Below are 25834 nucleotides of genomic sequence, written 5' to 3' on the forward strand. Positions count from 1 at the left end.
GCAGAGAATGTCAAGTAGCAATTGATTCCAAGGTATTTGTAACCAATTCATTCATTATCTTGCTATGCATACTCGCATAATCACTCGACCAACCGTCAGTACGAATTATTAGCGTGGTAAAATATTGGAATGATTCTAATAATCGCATCGTGACGTGAATCATCGCAGAGGCGGCAACATCACTTTGCAAACTTTTAAGTTAACTCATGCGGAAATAACTACCTAAAACTTTAACTTGACATAGTAACATCAAAACCCTACAAAATGAGTGAAACTAGTCGATAAATTCTGCGGTAATTGCAACGCTTTTTAGAAAAAGGCGGAGTCGCTGTCGGTAGCTTGGGCGATGGCGGTCAAATAACGGCTGATGACGGCCACTCAATGTATGGCTGCCGTGCTTTCCTATTGGTTTCACCTCAGAACAAAAATGTAAATAATGCAAATAAATAGTACAAAATAAACAGAAACTTACCACATAACAGCAGCAATGGACAATAATTTTCCACGACCCACAAGCACCATTCACTCACAACACAAAACACTCCACATTCACGCACGAATCCGCACGATTGACAATTTGACAGTCTTGTTTAGAACGGATAGAACACTAGCGCCACGTGTTTGGAAATGCGTTACGCGCAACGACTTGAAGTTGCATCATACAGTAGTGACAACGTGAGGGAATAAAACCATAACGTATAGAATTGTTGCCATTAAAAGAAACCCTATTAACCCTACCCATTATTTATCTTGTTAATGTTTTAAATAAACATAAAATTATCAACAGAATACAGTAAAGTAACAAAAAATTAACGTCTTTTATTATTTGTATTTTGGTTTAATGTGACTTGGTTATTGACTATAATTCAACTGTAAATGAATACGATATCATTCGTTTTGGAGCGGTACACGATTGACACTTAAAGATAAAGATAAAGATAAAGATAAAGATATATTTATTTGCAAAAATGTAGTGATATACATAGGTGTACAATAATTTTGGAGGCGTACATTTCACTTGAAGAAGCATGCAAATTTTTCTTACTAGCTAGGTACTAAAACTAAATATATACAAATTGAAGCTAAGTTTAGTTTATTTATGGTTTCAGTCATCAGTTTGACTTTGACAGGTGTCAGATCAAATCAAATGTTTAATTTTGATTTCGATTTTAGGGATTGAAAAATTTACCACTTTTAAAATGTTGACCAGAAATTGTTTAAAAATTACCAGTGCGTCATCTAGAGCACTCTTATTTAGAAAGTATTTACTTCACGAAAAACGTTTGCCCTCGCAATGCTCGTGCCAATGCAACTTTAGCAAAGCAAGGTTATGTTTTGATTATATTTCCTATATTTTATTGATATTAAACGAGTTGATTGCTGATCTTTCAAATTATTTACAGGTCTAATGATACTACAGTATTAGCCAAAGTTGCCAACCCTACTAAAGATCTATGGGCTGCATCGGAGACTGGAGAAAAAGTAAATTCTGTAACATCACAAATATTAAAGTCTTCAGATGAGTTACTGGAAAAAATGATAGCTGGCCTGTCGTCGGATATTCATCAAAAGAACAGAGTATATAAAAATGATTTAGTTCGAGTGATTGGGAAAGTGAAAGAGTTGAATTTCTCGAGTAAAAGGCAGGGGCTGTTACTACTGCAGTGTTGTACAGAGCTGCTTCCTGATGAGACGCCTGCGACAAGGATAGCGCTAGCTGAGGAGGTGTGGGCAGCAATCAAGTAAGAAACATTTACTCTTCTGATTTCTGTTGTAATTTGGTTTAATTTTTTAGGAAAATAAGATAATTTTTACAGTATATTTACTTACTGTATTTGTGTTTTACTCATTTAGTTCCATATTCTTGTAAGGCCCAATATGCCAATTTCGATATTATTAGATGAAGGCAAAAACCAAATAAAGTAGCATTACTATGGTTTCATTGCCTTCTCTAACAAATAAAATTCATCAGAAGTTACTTTTGTCTGGTACACAGAATTAAAGACTTTTATTATTGTAGCACTTAAAACTGATGATATGTCTGTGATTAGAGTCAATTTCATTACAATAATGGGCTAAAATGACAAAAAATTAGTCCCAAAAAGATGTTGATGCACCATTTCACTGTTACTGTCTATTCCAGGGGTCACCAAATGGCGGACCACGGTCTGGATCTGGACCGCCAACCTATATTATTCTAGTTAATTAATAAACTCAATAAAAACGGACAGCAATGGTCATTTTATTTTAAAAACCGGGCCCCTGAAGACACCAAATAGTGACCCCTGGTGTATTGACTAGGTACATCAGGTTTCTGTTTGTTTGCACAAGTTTGTTCCTTTGTGGACTTTATTGAGATTCTCAGCTTTCACCGTTCATGTGATTCACCATTTAAATTTACAGGCCTCACACAAAGTTCACTGTTGATCACTACAATGAGCTCCTCCGAGTATATATAGCCAACGGCAAGAGTGTCAAAGCAAGCACATTTATAGACTCCATGGCTCCTGTGATACCAAATAATACCACTTATGAATTAATACTGAGAGCACTTGGAGAGGTAAAGTCAATAATTATTTTATTTAAAAAACTAGTGGAATATATTATTTAAGGTTATTCTCTGCTAGGTCAGTTGCTTAAAAGTCAAATGACTGTTTTAGTTTCAAACATTTTATAATAATGAACACCAATTCTACAAACAACAAATTTAAGGAGTCTTTTTAAATCCTGTATTAAATACTGCTCAAAAGTCAAATGCCATTGAACAGAATTAAATGGGATTTGAGATAAATAAATACATATAATTGACAACTTAGAACAAGGCAATCTTTTAGAAGACTTTATATTTATTTTGAACAGGCAGAAATGTCTGCGAATGATGCTATTAAGCTAAGAAATAAATTTAAAAGTGGAAAAATAGACTTTATTTTAGCTTATAAAGGGGGTGGATATACTTAGTAATTACATAGTACACACAGGGGAGAGAGTTGCATAGCAGTTTAACTACTTCTATATCCCAAAAAGTTGCCGAATAAGCTGAATAATTTAATAATCATAATCGTTTATTGCAACCATGGTATTACAAGATGTTCTTTTATTTTAGTCAGTACATCATGGACCCTACTAATAGGGCGTGGCAACATTTTAAAACTATAATTACTCTTTGCATTTAAATTGGTCATATCATGCTTCTATGTGTATGATTTCAGACAGGAGACATAAACCAGGCTACTGAAGTGTTAGCGAATATGAAGAATCAGGGTTTGCCGGCCACTGAGAGTGTTTTCAACTCACTTATATTGTGTCAGGGTAAAGCTGAGTAAGTTTATTATTGTTTTTATTGTATTGTCAAGTGGAATGCTTAATCGTTTGACTGCGAAAGGCATCCAAAGACGTCTACACTTTTAGTTGAATATTAACCTTCCAATAAGCTGAGTTTGTTGCCGATCCCATATTGGGATACCCTCCTCCAATTGAGGGGGGATTTAAATCTTCTCGAGGCAGTGGTGTAGGGTTGGAGCCGGTGTAGCTTTATTTGACGTTCATATATAAGCGCATTGTAATATGCCTACTTGATAAACTAAGTATCTTTTATCTTTATCTTATCTTTAAGGTTTACAATGGTGGGCTATATATAATAAGTGCAGCATCAAATAATTAAAGATTAGTCAAATAATGTATACATATGTAACCTTCATACTTTCAAATAAGGTTAATGTTTGTTGGCTTATGCCAATGATATTGGCGTGTGAGTGACGTTTTTAATATGACGTACGTCGTCCAAAGCGTTAAAAAAACGATGAGGCAGTTGTATATGTAGTTTATCACACTCTAACTTTAAAAGCTTATTGGATGACATCCCATACTTTCGCTATACGCATGCTATACCTGTATTTTTATTTACAAGATTTTTAGTAACATGCAATGTATCTATGTATGTATGTACGAGTATATAACTATGTTTGTACGGGTGAAATCTTGTAAGTTAAATTTGACCCACTTCCCGACTTCCAATGAAGCTGACAATTTGCATACATATGTAAGTCGGGTGACAATGCAATATTATGGTACCATCGAGCTGATCTAATGATGGAGACAGGAGGTGGCCATAGGAACTCTGTGATAAAACAACGCAACCGAATTGTGTCTGGGGTTTTTACGTATAGAATTGTCTCGATGAGTATTAGTTGTCTGTGGAAAGAAAAGTACAGTCAGCAATAAATAAATAAATAAATAAAATAAATAAATATATATGGACATTTTTACACAAATTGACTAAGCCCCACGGTAAGCTCAAGAAGGCTTGTGTTGTGGGTACTCAGACAACGATATATATAATATACAAATACTTAAATACATAGAAAACAACCATGACTCAGGAACAAATATCTGTGCTCATCACACAAATATTTGCCCTTACTGGGATTCGAACCCAGGACCGCGGCTTCACAGGCAGGGTCACTACCCACTAGGCCAGACCGGTCGTCAATAAAAGCTTTTTATTCATAAGTTTCATAACATTCACTTCCTTCACAGAAACTACGAAAACGTCCAAGAAGTGCTAACTATGATGAAATCCCTCAAATTCGAGCACACCATAGACACTCACACGTCCATAGCCCGAGCATTAGTGTTCAACAAGCAAGGAGACCTTTTGCTGAAAGAGATGGAGATGGCACGGCAGAACGGACATCAGTTCGAGGAGACTCATGTTATGGAGATTGTTAAGAGCATGGCGGCTGGGAAGATGTATAAATTGGTGCCGAAGGTATACAAATTTCTAGAGATGCACCGGATATCCGGTTACTATCCGGTATCCGGCCTATCCGGCCGTTATTTTAGTATCCGGCCGGATACCGGATAGTCACCTACTATCCGGCCGGATACCGGATAGTAGAATTAAACCATTTTGGGGTAAAAAATGGAATCTAAAAAACAGCTGCATAATGCTAACGACACAGTAGATAGAAATGAATAAGTACGTAACCAATGTCACACAATACACTTATTTGTTTACACAAAAATACGCGCGCGCACTTGTAACTATAAACGAACTTACTACGTAATCACATGATAAAACTCGTTACGATCCTAGAAATGTGTCCGCGCGAACGTTCACTACGAAACAGGTCGAAACCTGCACGACGCGCACCTGCAAAACTCAAAATATAGGTATAGTTCCGCCGGCCGGATATACGGCCAGTGTCCAGGCCGGATATCCGGTATCCGGTATCCGGCCAAACAACTATCCGTTGCATCTCTACAAATTTCAATACTTTGTAAATAAACTGTGATAAAAAAGTATTTGGTGAATGAAAACATTGTGCAAAAATGGATTAATCCCAATTACTTAGGTCTATTCTCCGCTCTGGATTGGGACACTTATAGATGTGACTTCACCCTAAAGGAGTTCAGATGACAGAAACTTTTTGATTCACTCTTATATTCACTTTAAGCCCAGTATAACCAAGTTGGTAATTTTGAGTAGCAAACTGAACCAATATTGTGGAACTTAATGCTCCTTGAAAGATTTAACGAATGATACGAAATATATGTACCTATTGTAAACTTTTATTTGTTATATTGACCCCCATCAAGGTTTATAAATGTGTATATTGTGTAAGACCTTATACGATGATAACACATGATTATTGGGCAATAAATTGTATGTACGTTTTACGTTATTTCCAGATTCTCCGCTACCTACCAGAGACAACTTTAAAAACCCCATCGATATCCCCGTACATGCAAAGCGTCTGCACGTTACTAGTATACCAGAATCATCCTCTAGTTGCCCTAGAGATCTACAAATGTCTACCGTTACCATCATTTGGGCCTAAAGACGACCAAGGCTTGCATGGACGAAGCTTGGTCAGAGACTGCGTTAAAGCTGGCATTGTAAGTATCTATTACTTATATACAGGGTGGATTTTCTTTTTGGGTCAGTGAGGGCAGCTACCAGATCCCGTGCTGCTACGAGAAAACGGTCTAAGAAGACCTTCCCTCGATTTCAAATTAATGAAGATTGGCTTTTACAGATTTTGGAAAAAACATACAGGATGCGAGAAAAAGGTCATTTTTGACAAACTTTTTTTTTGATGCCAATCGATCCCATTCCTATTAAGGATCAAAAGCTTGTATGGAACCAAAAAAAAATTTCCGGCTAGAAAAGCCACAAATCGAGGAAAACTATTCCCATACAATTTGTATGAAAATGTAAACTTTTATTTTTCACATGCTATTTTTGTATGCCAATCGATTCCATTCCTATCCAGTATCAATAGTTTCTTTGGGGTCAACTTACGGTAATGTACTAAAAAGCCACAAATTAAAGAAAACTTTTTCCATACATTTACTATGGAGAACATGTGAAATTTAATTCACATTTTTCTATCTGGCCAATCAGTCCTGTTACATTTAAGGACCATAATACTGTATGAAGACATTGCTGTAGGACTGATGGGCGAGATAGAAAATTGAGAATAACATTTCACATTTTCCCCATAGTAAATGTATGGAAAAAGTTTTTATTAATTTGTGGCTTTTTAGTACATTACCGTAAGTTGACCCCGAGGAAACTATTGATACTGGATAGGAATGGAATCGATTGGCATACAAAAACAGCATGTGAAAAATAAAAGTTTTCATTTTCATACAAATTGTGTGGGAAAAGTTTTCCTCGATTAGTGGCTTTTCTAGCCGGAAATTTTTTTTTGGTTCCATACAAGCTTTTGATCCTTAATAGGAATGGGATCGATTGGCATCAAAAAAAAAGTTTGTCAAAAATGACCTTTTTCTCGCACCCTGTATGTTTTTTCCAAAATCTGTAAAAGCCAATCTTCATTAATTTGAAATCGAGGGAAGGTCTTCTTAGACCGTTTTCTCGTAGCAGCACGGGATCTGGTAGCTGCCCTCACTGACCCAAAAAGAAAATCCACCCTGTATATACATAGGTAGGTATATAATAGTGCATTATTGTTGAGGCGGCAAATTTAGGTATTTACTGACTGATAATTAATTTAAAGCACGCGACTTTTCAACTTTAAAAATTTTGGTGTACAGTCGAAAGTTAATTTATGACCAGAGATCGGACAAATTTGCGTCATTGCTCGCAAGAATGTGGACATAGCTCCAAAATTGATTAAATAATTAATCATTTAATTAATTTCTTACCTGAGGTTTAATTTTGATTCCTAATCAATAAATAACACAAAGATTTCTGTAATGTAAATTTATAAAAAAAATCAGTATGTTTTCCAAATTTTCTGTAGGTACAAATTTTTTTATATCAGAAATATATTTAAGTGCTATTTATTGACTAGGGAAAAAAATTAAATCTCAGGTAAAAAATTAATTAAAATAATTAAATGATTAATTATATAATCTAATTTGTAGTCATGTCCACATTATTGCGAGCAATGACGCCAATCTGTCCGATCTCTGTTTATGACCCACTTTGTACCTTGTCACAGTGACAATAGTATGAGGTTTTTAGCGACTTTCATATTGATTATTACTGTGACAAGGTACGAAATGGAGCATAAATTAATACTTTCGACCGTACAACAAGTCATAATTATTTGTATATGTCACCGTTTTGTATTAAATTTATTAGTCATGTATATTATAGTATAGTACTAAGTAATTAAATAATTTGTTATGTTTAATAACTTACATGTCTGGTTTAACTGTAAATGTAAGTTAGTCAATAAATAAATAAACAATAAAATAAATAAACAAAAAAAACAAAAAAAAAACGTAAAATTGTAAACACTCGTTAGATTATAATCTCGCTAGTTAAATTATAAACTGACGGTAGAGAGATTATAAACTAACCTAACCTAACCTACGTTAGATTGTAAACTAACGGGATCACAATCTTACGGTGTCATATACAACATTAATTATAGTTGCTTAATTAACTCGATCATGCGGTGTTTAACTTTTTAATATTTGTGTTTTTAGCTGGTGATAAACTGCACTTAGTAAACTTACCACCTAATTTTATTCTAGCGAAGTTAACTTTGCTAGAAATTTAACAGGAATATTATATTTCTAATATGTAAATGTTGTTTTTCAGCCTTCCGGAGTACTAAGCACAGTGACAGAACAACTGATGTCATCGGGTCGAAATCCTATAGCGATACAAAACGCGGCTGAATGCGCCCTCCAACAAGGCAAGGTAAAATAAATATCTTTCACTTGTTCAATTTAGACGCTTTTCGTTCGGCGTTTGTCGATGTAAAATTGCCATCTTGTCTAGGCTCCGAGATACTGAAATAACAGTTTGATAACCCGATGTCCAAACAGTGATTTTAGTATGTTACATAATTCAGCCATAATATATTGGAAATTCTTTTCCCCAGGCAATGCTGGCTATAGATCTCTTCGACCGTATGAAACAGCATGGATTACCGTTACGCCCGCACTACTTCTGGCCGATTCTGCTCCGAGCATCCAAAAATACCGGCGAAAAAGGTACGTTTTCAAAGTCAATGATCTTCATTTATAATTTACTACACTTATTTATACCCACAGACAAGACATCCTCTAGACTGAGCATAGTAGCGCTACCCCCTCTGCCACAAATATACGGTAGTTTTACTCCATTTTCCAGTCAAGTGTCTTTGTGTGACGTCCGTGTCTTTGAACGGACCAATCACGGCACGGGACTCGCTCACCTCGTCCCCCGCACCCCAGTATTTTTGGCAGCATCGGTTTCATGAAATAATTGCTCTAAACTCCGTCTAGAGGATTCCTAGTCTATGTTTATACCTAGTGTACCATAGTGACCAATTGGCGAGAGGAAACACAGGACCGAGAAAAGTGGCGCCTCATTTTGGGTCGCATAGTGCACATGCACGCTTATGGTATTTCAAATTTTGCCAGCAATAGAATTTTGTTTTATAAACGACTTCAAAACTTTGGATTTTTATGAATGTATCTTGAAAACGGGTAGGTTTTTTCAGAAAGGTGATCTGATGAGTAACCGATGGAACACTTTAAATATTGTAAGCACCTGTAAAGATTTGAATATTTTTTATAATAAACTGTTATAAAATATTACAATTATTTTCTTTTCTGTGAAAGAAGCTAAATAATAATATTATCTTCGGTTACCGCGATAGTTACCTACTCCTAATATTGTAGTGGATAGTTATATATAATCCGTTTTAATAGTTTTATTTCAAGCTAAATAATAATTTTACGTCAAATCATTTCAGGCATAATGAACACCCTAACAAAAATGATCGAAATGGACGTGAAACCCGACTACGAAACCATATCTAACTACACACTACCCTACGTCAGTTTCACCTCTGCTCAGAATCTGATGAAAAAGTTCCAAGATGCTGGGGTGTCTGTCACAACAGTTCTAACCCCAATGATGGAACACTTGTTGAATACTGGCCAAGTTAGGGCTGCTAGCGAGATATGTAAGTGATTTTAAGATTTCAACCCTTTTCAGAATCTCATTTCAACCTCACTCGCAATTTTTGTAACTACAAAACTACTTTGTCGTAAGTATCAACTTTATTTTTAACCCTTTACCGCATACGAAGCCATAATATGATATTATATTATTATTGACAGCTATTAAAGTTCAAATTTCAACAAATATATTATTTGTTGAATGAATAAGTGATTTTAAGATTTTAACCCTACATCATAATCTCATTTTAACCCCACTGAGAAATGTAACAGAATTTTTGTGGACTTAGTTTTTGCGACTACAAATCTAGTTTGTCGTCAATTAATAGGACTTATTTTTAAGTTTAACAAATAAATATTTGAATCTTTTAAATTAATCAGAATCTGACGAAAAAGTTTCAAGATGTTTCGTTAAACACCGAATTTTGAAACCTTATAATTTAAAATAATCCTTAACGCTTTAAAAGAAAGCTCAAACTCACTTACCCCTCCAAAAACACAACTCATTAACAAGCTTTTATTAGGTCGTCCTGTATGTAACTAACTATGTAATGGAATCTAAGGTAACTAATTTAACCATCTTCCAAGGACTGTAGCGTCATGAAAATTGGCAGCTGTATGTAGTTCTGATGACAATACAATAATATGGTACTGTCGAACTGGTCTGATGATGGAGACAGGAGGTGGCCATAGGAACTCTGTGATGAAACAACGCAACCTAATTGTGTTAGGGGTTTTTAGAATTGTCTCGATAAGTATTAGTTGTCTGTCGTAAGAAAAGTACAGTCAGCGATAAAAGCTTGTACCAAAAATGAAATTTTTGCCAAACACTTATTATTTTCTAGGTGAACTCTTCAAAGGCAAAGTGGACATGGAAATAATTCTCAAACCCCTCATAAAAGGTTACCTCATAAGCCTGGACCTCAAGTCCTCACTTCACATCCTCGAAGACGGTGTTCAGAAGGCCTCGGACAAGAGTATGGACTGGACGGGCAGGTTTTTATGCAAGTTTATGAAGAAGAATGATTTTAGTGATGTTTTCAAGTTTGTTAAGGTTGGTGTCTGAAAGTTTTAAAGCGTTAAAGGTCGCGAACGCTTCATTATTTCGATAAATACGGAATACAGATCTTTATTGGTAAAAACAAATTTTACAGATCACATTTTACATTAACGAAAAATATATGGTAACAGGTACATATGTTCGTTAAATAAATAATTTATTAAGAGGCTGTAGCTAAGTTTTTCAACTTGCAAAAACCGATTAAACCTAATCCTCTCGGTTCAGCTTTTGTACAAAATTTCCTAAGTAGGTACTTGTTTGTTGCGTATTTAAAAAATATTTTTATTACTCTTATGTTTTTAGTACTTTGGAAGCGCTGATGGTCTAGCGGTAAGAGCATGCGACTTGCAATCCGGAGGTCGCGGGTTCGAACCCCGGCTCGTACCAATGAGTTTTTTGGAACTTATGTACGAAATATCATTTGATATTTACCAGTCGCTTTTCGGTGAAGGAAAACATTGTGAGGAAACCGGACTAATCCCGATACGGGCCTAGTTTACCCTCTGGGTTGGAAGGTCAGATGGCAGTCGCTTTCGTAAAACTAGTGCCCACGCCAATTACTGGGATTAGTTGCCAAGCGGACCCCAGGCTCCCATGAGCCGTGGCAAAATGCCGGGACAACGCGAGGAAGATAATAAATGTTTAAGTACTTTGTCAATCAGATCATTCTCGTAATACAATAAAACCTTGTTTTGTTGTTATTAGAATTTGAACTATATTTCATTTGTTTAACATTTTCATACAAATCAATAATTTATTATGAAAAATGACCATTAGGGTAACATCCAAAGCTGGTTACCTAATTTTGGAAGTTGCTAATCTCTAAACAAGAAGCACTTCCTACCAACCAGCAAGCGTAATAAGTGTTGCCTTCAGATTTAGTAGATACGAGTATTAGCGATTTTCAAAATAACCCTATTGTACCTTATAGCTAAAGTAAGGCGGTTAATATAAGATATTAGAAACTTCGTATTAATTACAGCTAATTTTTTACAGGAGCTGAGAAAAACGCCCTTAAAGATATCGACTTCAGCTGCAGATTTCTGCCTCACCCACATACCGGAATCTGTAAAAGAAGAGACGGTCAACCAGTTTAAAGAAACGATTATAGCTATCACGGATGACAGGATGATCGATGAAGGAGAGTTGTTCGCACACCAGCTGCCGCATCCGGTTAGTTACCTTATCTTATCTTACTAATATCATAAACAATACCTTAATCTACAGGAGATACGGTCAACCAGTTTAAAGAATCGATTATAGCTATCACGGATGACAGGATGATCGATGAAGGAGAGTTGTTCGCACACCAGCTGCCGCATCCGGTTAGTTACCTTATCTTATCTTACTAATATCATAAACAATACCTTAATCTACAGGAGATACGGTCAACCAGTTTCGAGAAGCCATCATAGCTATCACGGATGACAGGATGATCGATGAAGGAGAGTTGTTCGCACACCAGCTGCCGCATCCGGTTAGTTACCTTATCTTATCTTACTAATATCATAAACAATACCTTAATCTACAGGAGATACGGTCAACCAGTTTAAAGAATCGATTATAGCTATCACGGATGACAGGATGATCGATGAAGGAGAGTTGTTCGCACACCAGCTGCCGCATCCGGTTAGTTACCTTATCTTATCTTACTAATATCATAAACAATACCTTAATCTACAGGAGATACGGTCAACCAGTTTCGAGAAGCGATTATAGCCATCACGGACGACAGGATGATCGATGAAGGAGAGTTGTTCGCACACCAGCTGCCGCATCCGGTTAGTTACCTTATCTTATCTTACTAATATCATAAACAATACCTTAATCTACAGGAGATACGGTCAACCAGTTTAAAGAATCGATTATAGCTATCACGGATGACAGGATGATCGATGAAGGAGAGTTGTTCGCACACCAGCTGCCGCATCCGGTTAGTTACCTTATCTTATCTTACTAATATCATAAACAATACCTTAATCTACAGGAGATACGGTCAACCAGTTTAAAGAATCGATTATAGCTATCACGGATGACAGGATGATCGATGAAGGAGAGTTGTTCGCACACCAGCTGCCGCATCCGGTTAGTTACCTTATCTTATCTTACTAATATCATAAACAATACCTTAATCTACAGGAGATACGGTCAACCAGTTTCGAGAAGCCATCATAGCTATCACGGATGACAGGATGATCGATGAAGGAGAGTTGTTCGCACACCAGTTGCCGCATCCGGTTAGTTACCTTATCTTATCTTACTAATATCATAAACAATACCTTAATCTACAGGAGATACGGTCAACCAGTTTCGAGAAGCCATCATAGCTATCACGGATGACAGGATGATCGATGAAGGAGAGTTGTTCGCACACCAGCTGCCGCATCCGGTTGGTTACCTTATCTTATCTTACTAATATCATAAACGATACTTGAATCTGTAAAAGAAAAGACGGTCAACCAGTTTCGAGAAGCGATTATAGCCATCACGGACGACAGGATGATCGATGAAGGAGAGTTGTTCGCACACCAGCTGCCGCATCCGGTTAGTTACCTTATCTTATCTTACTAATGTCATAAACATACCTGAATCTGTAAAAGAAGAGACGGTCAACCAGTTTCGAGAAGCCATCATAGCTATTAAGAGGGTTGTTCGCACACCAGTTGCATCATATTCAATTCATATTTATTATTAATAATGTACACATACATTACACGTCAAATATACAATCGGTGAAATAATAACTAGGCAATATTACATCAAAATAATGATATGAAAATTATACACAAATGAGTTCAATAAAATTAATTATTGTATGTACGCGAATTACGTATGTAATAAAATTACTCATGAAAATTATTCTATTTTACTGTGTTTTACAATATTTCATTAATGTCGTAAAAGGCATTGTCGAAAAGGCATCCGGTAATATATTTATATTATTTTATGTCAGTGACTTCTTATTCTTACTAGCAGTTGTGTAAATTTGCCCCTAACACAGGACCTCCAGTTTTTAGAATTTTGAGAAGATGGCGTCTAAGGACTCGACTTATCATTAACCTCTAGCCTCTGTGGGCACACATCAACACTTGCCAAGGCAAAATTTCATTAAAAAACCGGCCAAGTGCGAGTCGGACTCGCGCACGGAGGGTTCCGTACCATCAACAAAAAATAGAGCAAAACAAGCAAAAAACGGTCACCCATCCAAGTACTGACCCCGCCCGACGTTGCTTAACTTCGGTCAAAAATCACGTTTGTTGTATGGGAGCCCCACTTATATCTTTATTTTATTCTGTTTTTACACGACTGCCCAAACAAAAAGAGTGTATTGTTTTCAGCGTTCATGTTTGTATTTTTAGTATTTGTTGTTATAGCGGCAACAGAAATACATCATCTGTGAAAATTTCAACTGTCTAGCTATCACGGTTCGTGAGATACAGCCTGGTGACAGACGGACAGACGGACGGACGGACAGCGGAGTCTTAGTAATAGGGTCCCGTTTTTACCCTTTGGGTACGGAACCCTAAAAAGACAAACCAGGCTAACAAAAATTCACAATAGGATTTAATTGGAGAACTTTTTGTAGGCCTCTGGGGTTTATGGTGTTATTTAATTTTTTTTCAGCATATTATATCATAATATCTGGGTGATATAAAAACTCGAAAATGCGCGTTTTCCCAGAGATAAGACCTAGCTAGATCGATTTTTCGCCCCCGAAAACCCCCACATAGCAAATTTCATCGAAATCGTTAGAGCCGTTTCCGAGATCCCCGAAATATATGTATAAATAAATATATAAATAAACAAGAATTGCTCGTTTAAATGTATTAAAGATATGGGGCTGTTCATAAATTACGTCATCTATTTTTGACGATTTTTGACCCCCCCCCCCTAAAATCATCCAAAAAATCATGCTTCGAATGACCCCGTTTCCTCTACGTCATGCTACCATCATCCGATGTCCAGACCCCCCCCCCCCCCTCCAATTTGAAATGATGTAATTTATGAATAGCCCCTATGCTAGCAATAATAAATATCCCCGTCCTTATTGTTATAAAAAATGGGGCATTATCTATGAAAAGGGACCTTATTGTCGATGGCGCTTACGCCGCACAGCGTCGCGCGGCATTGTATTTATATCGGAGCATCGTTAATAATGGCGTAACCGCCATCGACAACAAGGTCCCTTTTCATAGATAACGTCACAAATGTTGTCTATTTCAGAAACATATGAACGAGGAAGCCCTGAAAGCGCACTTGTGCGAACTTGAAGCTAAAGGCATGAACACACGCGGTGTTTTAAGGCGGCTACTCCAACAGTATTGTAAAGAAGGAAATATGACGGCCGCGAGAGAAATTATAGATAAATGCCAGAAAGAAGGGGTGAGTTTTTATATACTTTAAAGTTTTATTTTATTATAAAGAAGAATCGTTTTCCACATAGCTTTTCGTACATGGTACAGGCAGGTCACTGTTGCTATCTCTATTGCACGCGTATAATTATATTGTTGTCAAGCTCGCACAGTGACATTGACAACCGTCTTTGGATAACTGAGCGTGCAATAGAGATAACAGTAAACTAGACTATAGTTCGCTTTTTCTAGCATTAGAAAGAAGGTAAGCGACCTTGACACATAATATTTTAATTAAAAACCGACCAAGTGCAAGTTGGACTCGCGCACGGAGGGTTCCGCACCATCAACAAAAAATAGAGCAAAACAAGCAAAAAAACGGTCACCCATCCAAGTACTGACCCCGCCCGACGTTGCTTAACTTCGGTCAAAAATCACGTTTGTTGTATCTTTATTTTATTCGGTTTTTAGTATTTGTTGTTATAGCGGCAATAGAAAAACATCATCTGTGAAAATTTCAACTGTCTAGCTATCACGGTTCGTGAGATACAGCCTGGTGACAGACGGACGGACGGACGGACGGACGGATGGACGGACAGCTGAGCCTTAGTAATAGGGTCCCGTTTTTACCCTTTGGGTACGGAACCCTAAAAATCACCATTGAAAAATAAGTCACAGCAAATAGGTATAACTCATATACGATCTTTTACATTCTTTTGCTGTCATAAGTAATATAAAATAATGTTTTAAAGCGTTTTTAATATTTTTTAATAAAATTGACACGTATAGATTGTTTACCTTCTTTCTAATGCTAAAACACGAACTATTGCAAACGAGACAGAGTAACACGATTAAAATAATATATCTTACCCAACACACAGGAACATTGTGATAAGGGAAATGCAATCAAAGTATATAATAAGTTGACCAAAGATCTAAGGGACTGTGACGATATGAAATTATTTGACATGAAACTGAAAGAATATTTTATAAATAGGCCATATTATTCTATCGACGAATAATTTGCTAATGTATTAAATTAACCTAACATTACACACTCATATTGAAATTGTATACCTACTGTTATTTTATTTATTTCTTGTTTGTTTTACTTGTGTTACTTATATCTAGTTTATTCTTTGTATATATATTGTTGTGACTTATTATAAGTGAAATGAACTGTATTTGCATGCATGAAACTGTGCTTACTTATAGCAAATAAAATATGATTGATTGATTGATTGGAAAAGTGTGGACTAAACGAAGATGTAGTGACAAAAATTGAGAAAGGTATATTGAGATGGTTTGGACACGTGGAAAGAATGAGTGAAAGAAGTGACAAAGAGAGTGTATAAGGGAGAAGTAGAAAAGGGAGTTGGAAGGGGCGGAACTAGGCGGACTTTCTCCGATCAGATCGGGGAAATCCTGAATAGGGAATGCAAATCGGTTATTTTTTGTATGGAAATAACCGCGGTTTCGGTTAATAACCGATTATTTCCATACAAAAAATAACCGAAAATAACCGATTTGCATTCCCTAATCCTGAAGAAAGGCCAGGTCAAGAGCACCCTAAACCGGCGAGCGTGTATGAGGAATGTTATGAAAGTAACGGAAGCGAAAGAGGTATTCAGGGTCGTAGCAAGTGGAAATCCGTGGTATCTGCCTACCCCTCCGGGAAATAGACGTGATTATATGTATGTGTGTATGTATCTTATCCAATACGCGTCGTACTCGTGAACGGGTGCTGTTTGTGGAGACGGGTCTGTTTAAGCTAACACTAATATATTTAGTAACTTTATTTTTTAATTTAATTGCAGTGAGACGCCTCATTCGGTTCTCGTATGTTTCTTTTCTCTTAATGAATGTGTTAATCATACAGGATTCTGACTCTTGGAGACCCTATACATCTCTAAGGATAATTTGATAAACTATGTTATTTTTTAGTTCTGACACTTAGAGACATTTACACCTCTCAATAAGTTTAATTTTTTTTTTCCGTGTATCTGTTTTGTTTTTATTTTAATATTATTATTATAGTTTTTAATATAAATTACTAAAAGACATAGAATATAAAACTAAAACTAACTACAATTAAAATAACTAAAACTAAAAATTAAAAATACCTATCAAAATTTGGTGCCCTCGGGAGGGTGTCCAATACGCAGGCAGCGTTCCCGCGCTGGATTGCGATTGCAATTCTCTGCGCGAGAAAGCTGCCCGCGCGGGGGTCGCCCGTTGCCTCCCTCAGCCGTTTCCCGAGCGCCTTGTGGAGCATCTGTGCGCCTCTGCCCCACGAACCAAGCGTCTCGACGCCAAATGCGACAAATTCGTATTGAGCGCCGAGACAGCTGTATTTGGCTACTTTTTGACGCTCCCGAGTGTCCGCCGCCGCGCCAGCACGCCTGCTGGTCGATGGGACGTAGGACGCCGCTAGCGTGTCAGCGCAAGTGGCGTCCCATACCAACGCACGACCCATCTTCCAGGGAATCAGTGACATCCCGTCAGGGCGCTTACCGTCGTTCCGCACTATTTGGGGCTCCAGAGCGGCGGGAACGCCGGCACTGACGAGCGCCCTTCTCAGGATGTCATTGAGGACGGAATGGCGAGACAGGCGGCCGGCACCCGAAGAACAGGCGAGCCCGTGGTGACCGAGGCTATCTACTTCAGATCCACATGAAGCGCAGTTGTGGTCGGCACAGACAGCAACTCCTAGCCGGAGACCAGCGGCTATGCGAAGCGTCTCTGGGTCTATAAAGGTGCCGGTGTTAGGCGAGGGGTACGCGTGTATGTCTATGTCTTTAGTAATTTATATTAATAAAGTGTATGTCAATAGTGGACTTATTAAACATAAAAAAAATTCAATTTTATAGTTTTTTTATGTAATTCGACATTAAGAGACCTTATACATCTCTAAGTAATTGTATTACGTTAGTTTGATTTGGTAGTTGTAGTTGTATTTAATAATTGTTGATGTATTATTATTATTATTTTGCTTGTATGTAAATTCAATGTTGACGTGTAAAAGTGCCCTTGTGGCCTATTTGCTGAATAAATGTTGAAATATTTTGATATTGGCAGATATTACTTTCAGCTGGCATGAAAGCCGGCATATTCGACCTGCACGTGAAATCCGGTGAGCTACATCTAGCCGAGCTAGCCCTGGCCGACCTGAACAAGTCCTCACCCAACTTCACCTTGGACGAGTTCAAGGTCATCGACTTCGCGACCATGTGGGTGTGCAGGAAAGAGATGGAAAAGGCCTTTACTGTTATAGAGGAACAGAGTAAGAAGAGGTGGGAAGATAAGTACCTAATTGGTGTTATCGTTTTTACAAATTATTGAGTTTAATGTGGGATTAGGTCGATTTTGTGTAAGATTGTCCAGTAGGTAGGTATAAATTTTTTCTAAACTAGTTTTTTTTTCAAACCATTTTGTTTGTTAGGGTTCCGTACCTCAAAAGGAAAAAAAACGGAACCCTTATAGGATCACTCGTGCGTCTGTCTATCTGTCCGACCATTCCCCCCTTTATCTCCGAAACTACTGGGACTAAAATTTTGAAAAAAATACACAAAATAGTTCTTTATATTTATGTCACAGGAAAACCTATAAGAAATGTGCAGTCAAGCGTGAGTCGGACTTAATTACTTAGTTTTTGATCCGACCCCTACGGGTTTTTTAAATACATTTCCTTCACGTTCCACATAAAAAATACATTATTCAAAATTGGGTAATGTACGGAACCCTTGGAACGCGAGTCCGACTCGCACTTGACCGGTATTTTCACCCTTTTTTTTTTTTTAATTTCAGACGAGTAATGGGTGGTCGCGGTATAGCCATGAACTGCTTTCGTCTCCTCGACGCTACAGCGACCCAAGGAACTCTCGAAGACGTCAAACGCATGCTAGACCTGCTGACAAGACTGCGATACTGTCAGCCAACCAACGCCATGCTAGGACCTGTCGTCAGATGGCATATTAACAAGTAAGTGTCGATATATCTGCAGTAAGTATAGACAAACGCATGCTAGACCTGCTGACACGACTGCGATACTGTCAGCCGACCAACGCCATGCTAGGACCTGTCGTCAGATGGCATATTAACAATTAGTATCAACATATCTACAGTGAGTATAGACAAACGCATGCTAGACCTGCTGGCACGACTATGATACTGTCAGTCGTATCACACACACAGCCGGTTACACAAAACCTTCACAAATTATACACCTAAACCTTCCTCGAGAATCACTCTATTGATGGTGAAAACTGCATGAAAATCCGTTCAGTAGTGTTTGAATCTCAAATATTGATATGATAACATAATAAACCTTTTAACCGCCGTAGACTGATATATAAGACATACAAACTCGGGCTCATATTGCCGCGGTCTGATAAATAAGACAAAGCTTCGTGTAACTTCGTGCCGCCGGCGACACGAGCACGCTCGATGAAAAATTCTATGGCGGTTAACACATTCATTGCCACCCAGCCAAACAAGACATCCGCGCCAGCCCACAAAAAAATCGTCATATAAAGCTAAAGTAGTACCACGATCCCGACTATCGGGTCGTCCGGCCTGGGAACGAAATCATAAAATAAGTACTCGGTTTTCGGCACTAAATGTGTTAAATGGTTAAAACGATATACAATTACTGGCTGACTTTTGCAAAGGTTTTACTAAAAAAATTTAAATCACTCCATTTTTCTTAGACCCATTTTTTCTCCACAGCAACGACCTACGAGGAGCCGTGAACGAATTCAGCCGCCTCGCCCAAAAATACAACAAGACCCCTCTCAAACACGTACTGCTCTGCAAAATACTAGAAACCATAAGTGATGGTAGCGAAGATAGGTTCGTAGTGAACTCGAATAGTGGCGGGTGGGCGAATAGGCTCGCTCAGACCGTGCTCAGTGTGAACAAGCAGATACACGGAGCAAGCGATGTACAGGTACATTATACTCGTACTTACTAGAATACCCCCCCAAATATACAAGATCCACTTTAAACATAAGATCTCTCTCTCTCTCTGATTGTCAAGACTGCAAGATACTAGAAACTATAAGTGATGGTAGCGAAGATAGGTTCGTAGTGAACTCGAATAGTGGCGGGTGGGCGAATAGGCTCGCTCAGACCGTGCTCAGTGTGAACAAGCAGATACACGGAGCCAGCGATGTACAGGTAAATTATACTTACTAGAAACACCCAAATATTCAAGACTTCAACCACAAGCTATATACTACTCTCTCTCTGATTCTCAAGACTGCAAGATACTGGAAACCATAAGTGATGGTAGCGAAGATAGGTTCGTAGTGAACTCGAATAGTGGCGGGTGGGCGAATAGGCTCGCTCAGACCGTGCTCAGTGTGAACAAGCAGATACACGGAGCAAGCGATGTACAGGTAAATTATACTTACTAGAATACCCTCCAAATATACAAGATCCACTAACATAAAACCTCTCTCTCTCTCTCTCTCTCTCTCTGTGTGTCTCTCTCTGTCTCTCTCTCTCTCTGATTCTCAAGACTGCAAGATACTAGAAACCATAAGTGATGGTAGCGAAGATAGGTTCGTAGTGAACTCGAATAGTGGCGGGTGGGCCAATAAGCTCGCTCAGACCGTGCTCAGTGTGAACAAGCAGATACACGGAGCCAGCGATGTGGGTAAATTATCACTTCAAACACAAGCTATTCTCTCTCTCTCTCTCTCTCTCTCTGATTCTCAAGACTGCAAGATACTAGAAACCATAAGTGATGGTAGCGAAGATAGGTTCGTAGTGAACTCGAATAGTGGCGGGTGGGCGAATAGGCTCGCTCAGACCGTGCTCAGTGTGAACAAGCAGATACACGGAGCCAGCGATGTACAGGTAAATTATACTTACTAGAATACCCTCCAAATATACAAGATCCACTAACATAAAATCTCTCTCTCTCTCTCTCTCTCTCTCTCTGTGTGTGTCTCTCTCTGTCTCTCTCTCTCTGATTCTCAAGACTGCAAGATACTAGAAACCATTAGTGATGGTAGCGAAGATAGGTTCGAAGTGAACTCGAATAGTGGCGGGTGGGCGAAAGCGTACTCCACAGACAATCTAACCTCTAGACATAGCATAGTCGCGCTACCCCCTCTGCCACACATACGGTAGCATTACTCCATCTTCGAGTCAATCCCGTGCCGTGATTGGTCCGTGTCTTTGAACGGACCAATCACGGCACGGGATTCGCTCACCTCGTCCCTCCGCACCCCCGTATTTTTGGCAGCATCGGTTTCATGAAAGAATTGGCCTAAGCTCAGTCTAGAGGTTGGATTGTCAGTGGCGTGCTCAGTGTGAACAAGCCATAGACAAGACATCCTCTAGACTGAGCATAGTAACGGTACCCCCTCTGCCACAAATATACGGTAGTTTTACTCCATCTTCGAGTCAAGTGTCAGAATCCCGTGCCGTGATTGGTCCGTGTCTTTGAACGGGCCAATCACGGCACGGGACTCGCTCACCTCGTCCCCCCACACCAGTATTTTTGGCAGCATCGGTTTCATGAAATAATTGCTCTAAACTCCGTCTAGAGGGTTCCTAGTCTATGGAACAAGGAGATACACGGAGCCAGCGATGTACAGGTATAATACACTCTCTGGTTCTTCCTCGTTCTGTGAGAGTCACTCACTAGTTGAATAGATAGCAGCACCATCTCTCGCTATATCGTAATCCCGTAAATGATTAGGAGGTGCAAGCACACACTGCCTGCTCTTAGAGTTGGTCAAAGGTGCCTAGCCTTTCAAAAGTAGCATACACCAAGGAATTTGGGACGAGTACCGCCGTGGCCGGGTGGTCTAGTGGTCAGGTCGTTAGCCGCGTAAGCTGAAGACGCGGGTTCGATTCCCGCCTCGGCCACCTGTGGATTTGATCACTTATTCTTTAGAGCAGTGGTTCCTAACCTTTTCAGTCCGGTTACCCCTATGACTAACTAGGGAACCTGATTTTACCCCTCCTGCCAATGGTAATAAAAAAAACGTGTACGTTTGTTGTATTGTTATATTAGGTTAGCTTATTACCCCCGTAAAATACCAGTTTTACCCCCACGGGGGTAATTACCCCCAGGTTAGGAACCACTGTTTTAGAGTATATTATCTATTTCAGTTTATAATTAAGTTTCTTAACGTTTTTCTCATTAATTCTTATTATCGTCCAGCTAACCCTAATCGCAGCCCTGGCTGAAGTAAACTACAAGAAAACGCTTCGCAAAATGTTCCTCGACCCCAACGTCAAGTTTCACCCCGACGCTCTGCTCCGACGCTGCGAGCGATTCGCAGACGAGAAGAAAACTGCCGCCTTACATACTATAGCTGAGTGCGCGAAAGATACTCGTAGAATTGACCTGGATGAAGTTTATGAGCTAATACTAAGTGTACATCGTAAGTATTTTCTAAATTACTATGGTCTTTTTAACCTTCTCAAACGCAAGACAAATTTTATCCCGGCGCTATCCTCTGTCGCTGCAAACGATTCGCAGATGAGACGAAAACTAATGCCTTACATGTATGTATGTAATATGCTATAGATAGATGAATGCGTGAAGTGATGGCTACACGTACAGTCAGCAGCAGAAGTTGCTAAGAGGGCGAGGTGTTAAAAATTACCTTGAGATGCTCTTATTCTCTTAAAAATAAAGTCGCGTCAAGTTCATTTTGAACAACTCGCCCGCTTAGTAACTTCTGCTTCTGACTGTAGAATTGATTTGGATGATGTGTATATGTGCTGATTTTGAATGTCCATCGTAGATTTAATTTTAAAGATAAAATTCCGGTGAAAAGAAGAAACAAGGGTTTACTAATGAATGGGCCAAAAACGTTTCCCAAAGTATCACATCCCAAATTATCATTTCCCAAAAAAATGTTTGGCAAAACAACTTATCGCAATTTTTCAGTTAGCAATAGTCTTTTTTGGCAAGTTATTGTTTAGCAAATAATTACTTGGTCAAGTTTCATTTTACCAAGTATTATTTAGTCAAATGTATCATTAAGCATAAGCATAACTTACATGTCCCAAAATTTACGCAGATCCAAACGTAAACGTCAAGCGTCAACAGTACCCTTACCACGAGTTACTGACTGTGTCAAAACTGACATATACGCTAACGTCTACGTAACTTACTTAATTCTATGCATTTCGCTCTTACTGACATATTAGTGCGAGCGAGATGTAGGTATAACTATATAAAGTAAATTACATGGTTACGTATATGTCAGTGTTGACACTGTCAGTGACTCATGGTTCGGGGTACTGATGGTAACCGTAAAGTTCCAATTTTAAAACTTATTTATGTGTGGGTTATTTCACGTTTGCCGAACTAATACGACAATTGACGTAAATAAATATATTATGATTTTGACATTTTGATGATTAAAAATTTTAAAAACATAGTAATTTTTTTGGTACTGCATTGTACCTACTATTGTATTATTTCCAGTCAGAATCACGAGCTTTTTCGACCCTAATACAAGAAAAAAAGTGTCCTCAAAATTTCATACAAATGCACCAAAAAGTTGTGGACATTTTTTCTCAGTAAGAATGGAGAAAGCTACTGATTCTGAGTAGAAATATTATATAAATTCAAAATTCTAACAGAACGAATTTAGGTTCAAATTTAAATAGAGATGATGCCTATTTGCCAAATTTGCGAAGTGACAATTTGATCAAACATCTTTTTGGAATATAATATTAGCCAATAAAAAACGTTTGCTAAATAAGTTTTTGTCCTAATAACATTTGACAAAGTAAAATCATGCCAAATGATAATTTGACCAAATAAATTATATGCGAAGTGTAACTTTGCTAAAGGTTCCTTTGGGAAATGAAACTATTGCGATAAGTTTGTTGGGAAGTGAAATTTGGCGAAATGTATTTGGGCCAAACGGAAGTACACCAGAAACAAGACCATTAAGCAACTACCGTTTTTCAACCCACCAACGGAGCAGCAGCTAATGTTCACTTACCACTTCATCTTCTCAAATTTATGCTCATACATTCATTTATTCTCAAATTTATGACCCATGATTTAGATCATGTCCGTCAGATTCCTCTGTCGTCAGATCTCTTATTTTTTCCGTATAGGTCAGTTTTTTTAAACTGGTGACGAAACAACACTTCTCATGATTACTTGTTCGTCAGATTCCGCTTTCGCCAGGATTTAGAACACGTCCGTCGGTTTCCTCTTTCGTCAGATATCTTTTTTTTCCGTATAGGTCAGAATTTTTAAACTGATGACGAAACAACACTTCTCGTTATTACTCGTTCGTCAGATATATTCCGCTTTCGCCAGGATTTAGAACACGTCCGTCGGATTCCTCTTTCATCAGATCTCTTATTTTTTCCGTATATAATAGAAATGTAGTATACGCGATGTTGTCCATTAAACGTTGTTTTAATCCATGAAAACTTAAAAATTAAAAAAATATGTTAAATTTGTACGGAACCCTAGGTTATGTCCTCTGCGAAAACCACATGTATACATTAAGGCTATGCCTTCGACTTAAAATTGAAGAAAATAAAATTAAATATGGTAGTACAAAATAAGCGAAGATATAAGGACATAAAGATAACAAAGGCCCGAAACAAACTAATAAGATCGTGTTTGGCCCGGAGATTTTCAGTTCTGAGTTGTCTGAAACGATTGAGTCGATTGTTTCGTATTTATGACATTTCATCTTAATTATTAATATTGTTGTACTTGGTAAACGATAAAAAACAAACTTTTTTATTATTTTGCAAAGATAGGTGACCTTTTATGTTCAATATTATAAGTACAATAAAGTATATTTTAAAATTATGTTTTATTGGTCATGGTTATCTCTATTATCACTAATCGGCTTAGGATCTTTATTTTTATTCTCACAAATCCCAAAGCGGGAACTGATGAATTATGACGAAAGCAGAATCTGACGAAAAGGTCTTTAGAGATTTTCCACATCGGTCATTCCTGACGAAACTAAACTGAAATTATAAATCTTTATTTTTCCCGTCCCAAAGAGAGCTGATGAATCATGACAAAAGCGGAATCTGGCGAAAAGATAATTAGAGGTTTTCCACATCGGTCATTCCTGACGAAACTATACTGAAATTAGAAAAAAAAACTGCTTCTGACGAAAGAGGAAACTGACGGACATGATCTAAATCCTAAATATAGCGGGGCCTGTCTGAATTACAACTGTTACAAGTAGAAATAATATTTCACTATCCTTTTGGGAAAATAGCACTATGTTTTTTCCTAGTTTACATGACTTATATCAGGGATGTTGCGAATATCCGCATCCGCATCCGCAACCGCGGAACTTCCGCATTATTTTCAACATCCGCATCCGCATCCGCATAAAATCGATGCGGATTTAATGCGGATGCGGATGTGGAACAGGTCGGTACAGGAACGTCTTAGCATCGGCGTAAGTGCTAGACTGCTAGGTAAATTAGTCATTAACCAAAAAAACCTATTAGAAATGAGCAGTCAAGCGTGAGTGGGACTTAATGTACGGAACCCTTGGAACGCGAGTCCGACTCGTACTTGGCCGGTTTTTTTAAATAAAAATTACTAAAATGTAATATTTGACGTTTTTTATGTACTTATCTTGACATCCGCATCCGCGGATGTGAGCCTTTAAAAATCCGCATCCGCATCCGCATCCGCGGATGTCAAAAAATCGGCATCCGCAACATCCCTGACTTATATGGACTTTAGAGACATGTAGACATGTTTTTTTTTTTCAGAACGTCAAGACGACTGGCGATCAGCAATCGCTCTGTGGGAGAATATGCAAGAATCCGACGTGAGACCTTCACAGAAGTTTATAAGAAACCTCTACGCTCTGCTCAAAGCCAACAAAATAACAATTCCACCACAATTATCTATGTTGCTGGATAAACAGGAAGCCAGTCAGTAGAATTTGAGTTTAACGGACATTGAAATAAAGTTCAAAATTCAGTGCTTGAATATGAACAGACAGTGTAA

The 25834-nt window shown here is 38.1% G+C and overlaps 2 protein-coding genes and 1 non-coding gene across 3 annotated transcripts in view; 2 read left to right on the top strand and 1 right to left on the bottom strand.

Annotated features, from left to right (window-relative positions):
• LOC134663094 (ADP-ribosylation factor 6) overlaps positions 1–629 on the bottom strand; it is a 59826-nt gene extending 59197 nt beyond the window's left edge. The window contains exon 1 of the mRNA XM_063519423.1: positions 473–629. The gene's annotated coding sequence lies outside the window, so the exon portion shown is untranslated. The remainder of the gene's footprint in view (positions 1–472) is intronic.
• A 513-nt stretch (positions 630–1142) lies between these two features.
• LOC134663105 (leucine-rich PPR motif-containing protein, mitochondrial) lies at positions 1143–25833 on the top strand. Its single transcript, XM_063519438.1, has 17 exons — positions 1143–1327; positions 1404–1742; positions 2404–2560; positions 3210–3319; positions 4537–4768; positions 5692–5898; positions 8081–8182; positions 8367–8478; positions 9225–9437; positions 10278–10486; positions 11489–11665; positions 14717–14875; positions 17923–18137; positions 18652–18825; positions 19573–19792; positions 22025–22247; positions 25594–25833. Exons 1-17 carry the CDS (start codon positions 1200–1202, stop codon positions 25764–25766), a joined length of 3150 nt encoding a protein of 1049 aa, XP_063375508.1. The 5' UTR covers positions 1143–1199; the 3' UTR covers positions 25767–25833.
• On the top strand, positions 21655–21726 carry Trnat-cgu (transfer RNA threonine (anticodon CGU)). The gene has a single exon. It is a non-coding gene; the product is annotated as a tRNA-Thr (tRNA).
• Position 25834: the final 1 nt, after the last annotated feature.

This window comes from Cydia amplana, chromosome 4 (genome assembly GCF_948474715.1).
Source record: "Cydia amplana chromosome 4, ilCydAmpl1.1, whole genome shotgun sequence".
Classification (NCBI taxonomy): domain Eukaryota; kingdom Metazoa; phylum Arthropoda; class Insecta; order Lepidoptera; family Tortricidae; genus Cydia; species Cydia amplana.

Excerpts from the sequence above, each read along its gene's own strand:
- LOC134663105 (XM_063519438.1), top strand. The coding sequence starts at position 1,200 with ATGTTGACCAGAAATTGTTTAAAAATTACCAGTGCGTCATCTAGAGCA. Across the intron at positions 1,743-2,403 it reads GAGGTGTGGGCAGCAATCAA|GCCTCACACAAAGTTCACTG; the intron begins GTAAGAAACATT and ends TTAAATTTACAG. Across the intron at positions 2,561-3,209 it reads TACTGAGAGCACTTGGAGAG|ACAGGAGACATAAACCAGGC; the intron begins GTAAAGTCAATA and ends GTATGATTTCAG.